General features: G+C 41.2%; 1 protein-coding gene across 1 annotated transcript in view; it reads left to right on the top strand.

Moving 5' to 3' along the window:
• col9a1b (collagen, type IX, alpha 1b) overlaps positions 1-12,264 on the top strand; it is a 149,970-nt gene that overhangs the window by 92,724 nt on the left and 44,982 nt on the right. Inside the window, exon 23 of the mRNA XM_043681717.1 lies at positions 11,271-11,324. Coding sequence (XP_043537652.1) covers positions 11,271-11,324 — 54 coding nt within the window. The remainder of the gene's footprint in view (positions 1-11,270; positions 11,325-12,264) is intronic.

Genomic DNA, 12,264 nt, shown 5'->3' with positions numbered 1-12,264 from the left:
TGCCAGAGACCTGAGCCCCGTTACTTACCCCTGGTAAGTTATCCCCCCACAAGTATCCAAAACGGTATACTTGTTCTTGAGGGGAACGGCCGCAGGGGGTCCCTGCACTGGCTGCTTCCTCCCAGTCCCCCTCACTGTCACCCATCTATCTGCCATCAATAGACCAACTGTTTTGTATAGCCATGTCAAAGCAAGTACTGAAAGCAATCTCTGCTGTATTTTAGTGCAAAAATGCTTAATTCTATTTCTGAGCCAGGAGGACTGGGTTCAATTCCTACCTGCTTCAGAGTTTTGTCATTACATCTCTGAACAAGATTGAATAAAAGATTGAAAAAAATCTGGGTCCAGGCAGTAGGAGGCTTAAGTGAGAATTAAAAGAATCCTCATCAGGACCAATGAAATGGATGCAATGGTTATGGTCTAAGTTTGTTGAACTAGTGGTTGAGTCCAGAAGGCTGTGAAGTGCCTCATTGGGAGATAAAGATGTTCCTTAAGCTGTCATTGCAATTCATTACACTGTAATTCTGAGGACAGACTGGGATAGAGAATTATAACTGACAAGTGATAGGCTTAATCTGGCTAAACTACAGTGGCCAGCAAAGCAGTTACCCATTCTGAGTCATAAGGAATGGCTGCTCCTGAGCAACTCATTGGCTGGTCCGGTGCAATAAAACTTCTGAATCTTCTCGCTGTCTTATTTGCTAAATTAATTGAGTCACATAGAGCAGTGGGTCAAATGTTTAAACTTGCTGCAGGACCAAGACAATATTTCCTAATCACCACATTCAGAGATATTGTTACACACCTCTGGAGCAGATAAGACTTGAACCCAAGCCTCACAGTTCAGATATAAGGACACTGCCACTGTACAACAAGAGCCCTCCTAGGACCAAGACAGAAAGGAATTGCTGAGATGGGCATCAATTGCGTTTACACCACACCACACATTTGGCAAACACGTAGCGACGTAATGTGAGAAGCTCCAAGAAAATCTCAATCCTGTCTCCTTATAGATAACCTAGGATAACATTAACATACAAAACCCTGAACATGCCAACTCCTAAAGTAGATGTTAATGTTCCAGTATGGTGAATTCACAAGGCTATGAACCATAGGAAAGCAGGATAGAAATTGATAAGAATATGAAATTGATTCCATTGTTAATGGAATTTGTCAATTATCATTCTGGGTGTCATAGATAGAGAAAATGATAATACTTTAGAATCTTCTACATAATAAAATCTCTCCGGTTTGAAGAGAGACATGTTGAGTGACTGTTTTCATAGATTATAGGAGGATATATTACGGTATTGTTAAGGGATTAACAGTCGAACTGTTGTGCTGCTTGATGTAAATATCAATGACTTGGACCTGAGTGTAGGGCACACTTGCAAGATCTGGGGATGAGATGAAATTCTGAACTGTAGATAATAAATCGTCAGTGGGATGTGTTAAATGCTTGGCAGGTACAGTTTAAATCAGGGAAGTTTGTATTTGGATGGAAGTATGGAAGGCAAATATGAATAGAATGGCAGTTTTGAAGAAATGATTTGAAGGTGCTTGATACCAAGAAGCCTTAATACATAGACAAATCTGTGAACGTGATAGGACTAGTTGAGAAAATTAGTTAAAGACACTCTTTCATCTGAATCAGATTCAAATCCCATTCTGGGACTTGAGAATCTAAAATCCAAGACTGATATTCCAGTGCAGTTTTGAGGGTCCACTGCAAAGCTAGAGGACCCATCTTTCAGATGTGACATTAATATGAAGCCATGCTCAGGTGGATATAAAGGTCGTCCTGGCACTATCTCAAGAAGGGGGTTGCTTCGACTCATATCGTACAGAAGAGGCTTTTCAGTCCATTGAGTCTATGCTGCTCTAGCTACACTTCTGTCAATTACTTTTCAATAAAGTACTTTTCAACACTTGATCCATAGCTTTGAATGTTATGAAATTTCAAATGCTCATCTACGTACTTTTTAAAGCTGTGAGATTTCCTGCCTCTACTGCCTTCCCAGGCAGTGCATTCCAGATTCTCTTTGACTGAAAAAAATTATTTCTTCAAATCCCCTCTAAACCTCTTGACCTTCACATTAAAATTTGCTCTGTTGTTATTAGCCCTTCAACTAAAGGAAGCAGCTGTTTTTTATCCACCCTGTCCATGCTCCACTACTAGTCTTATATACCTCAATCATCTCCTCCCTTAGCCTTCTCTGTTCTAAAGGAAACAACCAGAGCTAATCCAGCCTCTCTTCACTGCTCAACTGTTTTATCCCAGGCAACATTCTGGTGAATCTCCTCTGCACCCCATCCTTCCTATAGTGTGGTGACCAAAACGACACACAATTCTCCAGCTGTGGCCTAACCAACGTTTATACAGCGTATCACTGCCCCACAACTATTTTGCTTCTTTGTGTCCTGGCTAAAGCGTATCCCCAAACAACTTGACAAAACGTGGATTATCTGGTCATTGTTACTTTGTTAATCACATTCACAAGAAATGTTAATAGAATATGGATGATCATCTCTGCTGACAGAACAGAAACCAAATCTGTGGCACCAGAGGCAGCATGGTGGCTCATTGGTTAGCACTGCTGCTTCATAGCGCCAAAGACCTGGGTTCAATCCCAGCCTCTGTCTGTGACTGTCTGTGTGGAGTTTGCACATTCTGTCTGTGTCTGTGTGGTCCAAAGGTGTGCAGGTCAGGTGAATTGGCTATGTTAAATTGCCCATATTGATAGGTGCATGAGTCAGGAGGAAATGGGTCTGGGTGGGTTACTCTTCAGAAGCTTGGTGTGGACTTGTTGGGCCAAATGGCTTGTTTTTACACTATAGGGATTCTAATCTAAAACCTCAGCTATGTGGACCACCAGTGAAGTTGTTGCTATTTTCATTTGAGTAGAAGGTAAGCAGGGATTGGATTGAAGTTTGATAGCTTTGATAGAATTAACAATGAGAAACTGTTTTGAGTAGTAGAGGTGACCACAGGACACCCGATTCAAGGTAGTTGGCAAAGAACTAAAGGTGAGTTTAGAATTTTTTTGAACCTAGTGAATTGTTATGGTTTAGAATGCATGACTTAAAAGAGTAGTGACAATAGATTAAATTGGAAGATTTTTGAGGGATTCAGATTATCATTTGGAAAGTAAATCTTGATGGAGCTATGTGGAAAGAGCAGGGGAGTGGGGCTAAGAGGCAACTCACTACTACTATCTCAAGGGCATCTAGGGATTGGGTAATAAATACTGGCCCAGTGAGTGATGCCCACACCTCACAAGGGAATATTAAAAAAAAATTGGAAAGCTGTTTGAAAGAGTTGACAAAGGCATGATGGACTGAATGGTCTCCTTGTGTGCAGTTCTATGTTCCAACGAAACTGTCTGGAATTTAAAACTTTAGGTTCACAGTAGTGCGCCTGTGGAGAGGTTCATTCGTCCACTGAAATATGTTTTTCATCTTCTCAGGCATGTTAGGTCAAAGATTTGCTGAAATTAATTGGTCTGTGATCATTAGCTGATTCATTATTGTAATTTCCAATGAACAGAATGACTAGACATTTCCTTAACAAATTCAACGATTTGTTTGTAAGACTTCTAAGACTTAGTAAGACTGAGTCGATCAGGATCTTAAAATCAATCGTTCAGAATTTCTGTCTTAGTGAGTAATTGCGAAATTTGTCCTGATGCCTTTGATCTCACCAACAAAAGAAAATGAATCCAGATTTATATGGCGCCTTGTTCCAAAGAAGGAATAAAGGGAATGCCTCGCTGTCTTTGTGTAATTAGTATCACGCTGGTTCTATTTTATAACTGAATGTCAGTTAAAAAGTTTAATTATACCTATGAAGTGTTGAACACCTCAATGGAGTGTTGCATTTACTTCAGACATTTTAAGGACTGCTGAGCATGGTAGATTTATGAGGTATTCTGTGTGATTTATCCAAAAGCAAGGAAGTTGTACAAGCCTCTTAATAAAAGTCTGGGTTAATCTCAGCCAGAATGTTGTGTTCGATTCTGAGGCATCACAATTTTAGAAGGACTTTGTAGAGGTGACTTACTGGAAAAGTTAGGATATAAGATCCCAGTTATGTCCAAAGATGCTTCAGTTATTTTCCTTTTGTGAGGACGAGGTTATTTTTGAAAAGTTAAACACTTCTGAGCCAACATAATTGAGAAGCAACACTGCAATACTGCAACACCTGCAATCTCAGTTGATTGTTTTACTCCAATCCCAGAGCAGACATTAAAATTTGTTTATAATCTCAGATAAGGCTCCTACATTTGGATTCACTCTGAGGTGAGCTCCCAAGTATGGATACTGTATTTAAAATAGATCACATTTGAAATTCCAGTTATCTGCCACAAGATTCCATGATTTTAAAGAAACAAAATAAAGTCAACACTCAAATAGCTCACCAGCTGTTCTGAGCAGAACATCCTGATCTCATGTGAGTCTTTGCCTGAAGAAGGGCTTATGCCTGAAACGTCGATTCTCCTGTTCCTTGGATGCTGTCTGACCTGCTGCGCTTTTCCAGCAACACATTTTTCAGCTCTGATCTCCAGCATCTGCAGTCCTCACTTTCTCCTAGCTTATGCCCGAAATGTCGATTCTCCTGCTCCTTGGATGCTGCCTGACCTGCTGCGCTTTTTCAGCAACACATTTTTCAGCTTTGTCTCAATTGCCAGCTTCAGTTGCAGACCACGACTGCTTGCAAACTTTTAATTCCTGAATTTTATTGTCTGGCAGACAGCTTCCTTTGAATTGCACAATGATCCAAGGCTTTCCTGAGCTTCAACTGCTTAGCAGCATGGATTCACTGACCTCCAGCTGTCTTCTCTGCTCTCTCATTCCATTCCTAGACCTTATGATCTTTTGGTCTTAGATTATTTATTCTCATACTTTTGCCTTGGAAATAATGCAACATGACCAACTCAACATCATGCACACATGTGTTCACAGTCAGACAGACATAAAGATTGGCCACAGGTAAAGTTACTTTAATAGTTCAGTCTTTGGTACAAATAGGTTAGACAAAGGGGAGCCAGTGGACATGCTCTATTTGGATTTTCAGAGGGCTTTTTACAAGGTGCAGCACAGGAGACCATTAAATAAGAGCCTATTGCATTAGGGGCAAGGTACTGACATGGCTAGAGGATTGGCTGACTGACAGAAGGCAGACAGGGGGGGATAAAGAGATCTTTTCAGGATGGCAGCTAGTATCTAGTAGAGTTCTAGTGGGAACCTTAACTCTTCACATTATACATTAATGATCTGGGTGAAGGAACTGCTAAGTTTGCAGATGACACAAGGATTAGTAGAGGGACAGGTAGTGTTGAGGAAGTGGGAAGGCTTCAGATGTACTTGGATAGACCTGAAGAGTAGGCAAAAAAGTGGCAGATAGAACGTAATGTGGGAAAGTATGAAATTATGCATTTTAGGAGAATAGAGGTGTAGATTATTTTATAAATGGGAGAAGGCTTTGGAAATCTGAAACACAAGGGACTTAGGAGTCTTATTTCAAGTTTCTCTTAAACTTGGAGGTTCAGTTGACAGTTAGGAAGGGAAATGCAATGTTAGCATTCATTTCAAAAAGGCTAGAATACAAGAGCAAAGAGGTACTGCTAAGGATGTAGAAGGCTTTGGTCAGACCACATTTGGAATATTGTGAGCAGTTTTGGGCTTCATTTCCAAGGCAGGATATGCTGGCAGCGACAGGCCAGAATCTAGGGAATTTTGAAAATAATGAAACCAGTTAAAACAGCATATCCACTATCTCAGTCCGCTTTTAGTTCTAATAACATTCCCAGTAAACTTCCTCAGTGAGTGTAATTGTTTTACGTTCCTCCTTCTACTTCATTTCATGATTGGTGCCGAAAGACTGAGGTTGTCTAACGTGATGCCAATGTTTAAGAAAGGTGGTAAGGACAAACCAGGGAACTGTAGACCAGTGAGCCTGACATCAGTGGTGAGCAAGTTGTTAGATGGAATCCTGAGGGACAGGATGTACAAGCATTTGGAAAGACAAGGACTAATTAGGGATAGTCAACATAGATTTGTGACTGGGAAATCATGTCTCAAACTTGATTGATTTTTTTTGAAAAAGGAACAAAGAGGATTGATGAGGGCAGAGTAGTAAATGGGATCTGTATGGACTTCAGTAAGGCGTTCGACAAGTTTCCCCATGGGACACTGGTTAGCAAGGTTAGATCTCATGGAATACAAGGAGAATTAGCCATTTGGATGCAGAACTGGCTGAAAGGGACAGAGGGTGGTTTTTCAGACTGGAGGTCTGTGACTAGTGGACACAAGGATCGGTGCTGGGTCCACTACTTTTCATCATTTATATAAATGATTGGGATGTGAGCATAAGAGGTACAGTTAGTAAGTTTGTAGATGACACCAAAGTTGGAGGTGTAGTGGACAGCGAAGAATGTTACTTGAGATTACAATGGGATCTTGATCAGATGGGCCAAAGGGCTGAGAAGTGGCAGACGGAGTTTAATTTAATTAAATGTGAGGTGCTGCATTTTGGGAAAGCAAATCTTAGCAAGACATATACACTTAATGGCAAGGTTCTCAGGAGTGTTGCTGAACGAAGAGGCCTTGGAGTGCAGATTCATAGCTCCTTGAAAGTGGAGTCGCAAGTAGCTAGGATAATGAAGAAAGCGTTTGGTATGCTTTCCTTTATTAGATTAGATTAGATTACTTACAATGTGGAAACAGCCCCTTCGGCCGAACAAGTCCACACCGCACCGCCGAAGCGCAACCCACCCATACCTCTACATTTACCCCTTACCTAACACTATGGGCAATTTAGCATAGCCAATTCACATGACCTGCACATCTTTGGACTGTGGGAGGAAACCAGAGCACCCGGCGGAAACCCACGCAGACATGGGGAGAACGTGCAAACTCCACACAGTCAGTCGCCTGAGGTGGGAATTAAACCCGGGTCTCTGACGCTGTGAGGCAGCAGTGCTAACCACTGTGCCACCGTGCCACCAACTGTGCCACCGTGCCACCCAAGAGGCAATGTTATTGGTCAGAGTATTGAGTACAGGAGTTAGGAGGTCATGTTGAGACTGTACAGGATGGTTGGTTAGGCCATTTTTGGAATATTGTGTGCAATTCTGGTCTCCTTCCCATCAGAAGGATGTTGTGAAACTTGAAAGGGTTCAAAAAAGATTTATAAGGATGTTGCCAGGGTTGGAGGATTTGAGCTAATGGGAGAGGTTGAATAGACTAGAGCTTATTTCCCAGGAGCACCAGAGGCTGATGGGTGACCTTATAGAGGTTTATAAAATCATGAGGAGCATGGATAGGATAAATAGACAAAGTCTTTTCCCTGAGGTGGGGGAGGGCATAAGTTTGGGGTGAGAGGGGAAAGATATAAAAGAGACCTAAGGGGCAATGTTTTCACTCAGAGGGTGATAGGTGTATGGAATTAGCTGCCAGAGGAAGCGGTGGAGGCTAGTACAATTGCAATATTTGAAAGTCATCTGGATGGGCGTATGAATAGGATGGGTTTGGAGGGATATGGGCCAGGTGCTGGCAAGTGGGACTGGATTGGGTTGGAATATCTGGTCAGTGTGGACAAGTTGGACTGAAAGGGCTGTTTCTGTGCTGTACATCTCTATGACTCTATGACTCTACCTTCTACAGTGAAGATGGAGCAAACAGCCATTCAATTCATTGACATTTTTAAAAATTTTATATTAAATTCCTGAGCTTCCTCTCAGGACAACTGCTCTCTTTACTCACTCTTTTAATTTTTAAATATCTGTAAAAACTCTTACTCTATGTTTTTATACTTTTAGCTAACTATCTCTTATATTCTAAATTCTCCCTCTGTTCGTTAGTTAATCTTGCTGATTTTACATTCTGTCCTATCTGGAGTGACATGTATCTTGGACATTTAACTCTCAACCTTTATCATCTTGCAACCTTGCCTCAGCAGTAGCTGTTGACTGTGAAAATTTATTTCGGTTTGAAGGGTCAATTTATCTTTTTCATTATGAACACTGTGAATTCAGATACTGAGACTTTAGTTCCTTTTTAAACCATTTTCATAACCTCTCGTCATTATCTGCTGGCCATTATGCTATGTCATACTCTGCCATACTCTGGTTATCATTTCCATTATTGCTACCTTGTTGACTTGCCTTGTCCTCTCTCTTTAATTTATTAGATGTTTCTACTCTTGATCTGTTGTTATATTATGTAGTTTAAAACTCTTATTACCCTAATTATACAACTCACCAGGATACTGCACCCAGTATGGTTCAGATAAAGACCATCCTTCTGGTATAGCTCCCTTTCCCCCTGTACTGATGGCTGTGCCACATGAATTGAAACTCTTTTCTACCATACCAACATTTGAACCACACATTTAATTCTGATCTTATTCATCCGATTCCAATGTACTCATGGCTCAGGTGATCATGAGAGAGTATTGCCTGTAAGGTTCCTCTATCTAATTTATCCCCAGTTGCTCAAACACACTCAGCAAAACCTCTTTCCTTTTTCTACCTGTCATTCATTCCTACATCAGAGATCTCTAAATCCCTGCAGTGCAGGTAGAGGCCATTTGGCCCATTCAGTCTGCACTTACCCTCTGAAAAGCATCCCACCTACACCGACTCACCCATCTTATCCCTGCAAACCCTCACGAACCAAGGCTAAACTCCCCTAGCCTATACATCCCTGGACATTAGAGGGCAATTTAGAATAGCCAATCCACCTAACCTGCACATCTTTGGACTGTGGGAGGAAACCTATGAGAAAAATGGAGTATGTGCAAACTCCACACAGTTACCCAAGGCTGGAAATGAATCTGGGTCCCTGGCTAACCACTGTCCCACCATATTGCCCAGCATGAATCACAATGACTGGAACCTCACTCTTCTACTGCAAGTTTCTGAATAGCCAGAGCAGATATACTGGGGAAGCAACATAGCCCTCTGGACTATTGCTTTGGCATCCTGTACCACAGTGCCACTTCTAGTTTGTTGCAACTCTTGCTCTCATCCATTTAACATAGAACATAGAACAGTACAGAGCAGGAACAGGCTCTTTGGCCCACCATCTTATGCCGAACATGACGCCAAGTTAAACTAATTCTTTCTGCCTGTCCATGGTCCATATCCCTCCATTCCTTGTTTATTCATAGTTAAAAATCACACAACACCAGGATATAGTCCAACAGGTTTAATTGGAAGCACACTAGCTTTCGGAGCGCTGCTCCTTCATCTCCACAATCACCTGATGAAGGAGCAGCGTTCCGAAACTAGTGTGCTTCCAATTAAACCCTGTTAGACTATAACCTGGTGTTGTGTGATTTTTAACTTTGTACACCCCAGTCCAACATCAGCATCTCCAAATCTTGTTTATTCATGTGCTTATCTAAAAATCCCTTAAACCCCTATGGTATCTGCCTCCACCATTACCCCTGGCAGCATGTTCCAGGCACCTACCATTTCCTGAGTAAAAAACATATCCCTTATATCTTCTTTGAACTTTCCCCATCTTACTTTTAATGCATGCTCTCTAGTATTAAGCATTTCAACTCTGGGAAAAAGAGTTTCATAGTCTGAAGTTGAAAGGAGCAGAGATATCTTGCTGCAATTGTACAGGGCTTTGGTGAAACCACATCTTGAGTATTGTGAGAGGTTTTCGTCTCCTCATCTGAGGAAGGATGTTTTGGCTGTGGAGGGAGTGCAATAAATGTTTACCAAATTGATCCCTGTGATGGCAGGACTGATGTATGAAGAGACACTGGTTTGGTTAGAACTGTATTCACTGGTGTTTAGAAGAACGAGGGAAGATCTCAGAAGGCTATGAAATTCAAACAGGTTGGCATGGACCAGTTTGGGCCGAAGGACCCGAGTCCATGCTGTAGGACTCTAAGACTCTTTGACTAGTTTTATGCAGGTAAAGAGGTTCCGAAAATTTTGTCTGAAACATCGATTTTCCTGCTCCTTAGATGCTGCCTGACCTGCTGTGCTTTTCCAGCCCCACTCTAATCTGAACTCTGGTTTCTAGCATCTGCAGTCCTCACTTTTGCCTAAATGCAGGTAAATGCAGGAAGGCTTCCTGATGACCATGGAGTCCAGAACCAGGGGTCACAGTCTCAGGATACAGGATAGGCCAATTAGTATTGAGATCAGGAGAATTTTCTTCCCCCCAGAAAATGGTGAGTCTGTGGAACTTTCTGTCACAGAAAGTGATTGAGGCCAAACCATTGAATGTTTTCCAGAAGGACTTAAACTTAGTTCTTAGGACTTAAATTGATCAAAGAGTACATGGTGAAAACAGGAACAGGGTACTGAGTTGGATGATCATATTGAATTGCAGAACAGGCTTGGAAGGTTGAATGGTCTGCATCTGCTCTTTCTATGTTTCTTTGAAAGAATCTCAAAGTCGTTGCAAAGACTGAGGGTCCTCCAGTTCTGCATCCTTGATCACCTTACCTGCCCAAGTCCCAGTCACACCCTCTGTCTCTGATCCCGAATCAAATCAGAATACCTAATCCTATGCTATGTGACTGCTACCTGGTACAAAATAAACAGATAACTTTCCCTGTCCTTCTGCATTCTGGTAGCTGCAAATAGCTTCAAGGCCATGACTTTGACTCAAGCCACAGATATTTATGCAGATGTGTTTGCCATAGATCACACTGGCACCTACAAGCTCCCACATTCTGTATCTTCCTGAACCTCTCCACTTTTTTTTCCTCCTATAAAACCTTGACCAAGTCTTTGGTTGCCTATCCTGATATCAACGCATGTGATACAATGTTGAATGTCATTTTGTTAATCTTCATGGAACACCTTGAGATGTTTTATTACTTTCAAAGAGCTTTTTCAATATTTATTAGTGTTATTATGTAAAGAATGAGATGCAATATTGTCACCCAAATGTTATCTGAGAACTATAACGTCACAATTGGTTCAGTATCCTGATCTAGAAGAAATCAGGAACATTTCCTGAGCATGCACAAGTGGTGTTGAAGATAATGACTGAAAATTGAAGTATCATCAAAAGAGAAATACTCCAGATGCTGGAAATCTAAGACACTGCTTCTTTCCACTACAGCTTCATAATCTTCACTGATCTTTGATTACCTGGCATATTTATAGTGCCATGTCAAAATACAAATGTCATAATGTATATTTTAATTTTACTACATTAGTGTTAGTAGACAGACTCTAACTGAATGTTGTAAATCATTCAGAAATTCACCATCCATGTTTCTTTATTTTGAAAAGGGTGACCAAGGAGTGCCGGGTGATGTTGGTCCTGCAGGTCCACCTGGCCCAGCTGTGAGTATTTTCTTCACTGTTTTAGATATATCTTGTTGGACATGGGTCTTTTTTGCTAATGTTTATGTAATTCCTGTTCTTGCTCAATAAACCCTTTCTAGCTGGATTAATTACTGCTCCGTAAATTGTAAGTAAGAAACAGAGAATGTAGGCCAGATTTTCCACGATATTATCAAAGGTACCAATCTATTTAAAAATATAGCAGATAATGGTCCCACTAAATAACAAAATTGATTTTAAATGAATATACTAATGTTCCATTACAAACACTGCACTGCACGATTTCAATCCAATTTGTTGAAAATAAAATGAGAGCATTCAAGACCCAGTATGGGTCCTTTACTCATAATTATTTATATTGTATTAAGGATATTTAATGTTAAGGCAGTGAAGGTCATTAAAGTAAGCATTTTAATCTTAAGAGCATCATCATTGTTTAAGGTTTTGATTTCACTATGGGACAGTGGACGAGATGTAGACTGCAGGCTTCCAGTGACAACACTGCTTTGCTGAGTAGCAAGTTGGTTGAGTTGAAACTTCTAGAGAGTACTGTTGGTTTCCTACTGATATTTGAAGCAAACTTTGAATGAGTTTCAAGAGCCACTGGTTTATTGTAGTGGTTGTCTTTTTAAAATTACTCAATGGGCTGGCTGAGCCAGCATTTATTGTCCATCCCTAACTACAGTTAAGAGTTATTTCAATGACTTTGGAATCAATTACTTTGTGGGCGGCACGGTGACACAGTGGTTAGCACTGCTGCCTCTCAGCGTCAGAGACCCAGGTTCAATTCCCGCCTCAGGCGACTGACTGTGTGGAGTTTGCACGTTCTCCCTAAATCTGCGTGGGTTTCCTCCAGGTGCTCCGGTTTTCTCCCACCATCCAAAGATTATTCGATTACTTTACAGTGTGGAAACAGGCCCTTCGGCCCAACAAGTCCACA

This window comes from Chiloscyllium plagiosum, chromosome 3, assembly GCF_004010195.1.
Source record: "Chiloscyllium plagiosum isolate BGI_BamShark_2017 chromosome 3, ASM401019v2, whole genome shotgun sequence".
NCBI classification, from domain to species: domain Eukaryota; kingdom Metazoa; phylum Chordata; class Chondrichthyes; order Orectolobiformes; family Hemiscylliidae; genus Chiloscyllium; species Chiloscyllium plagiosum.
The sequence above is the reverse complement of the archived record's forward strand: the minus strand, read 5'-3'. Positions and strand labels throughout refer to the sequence as shown.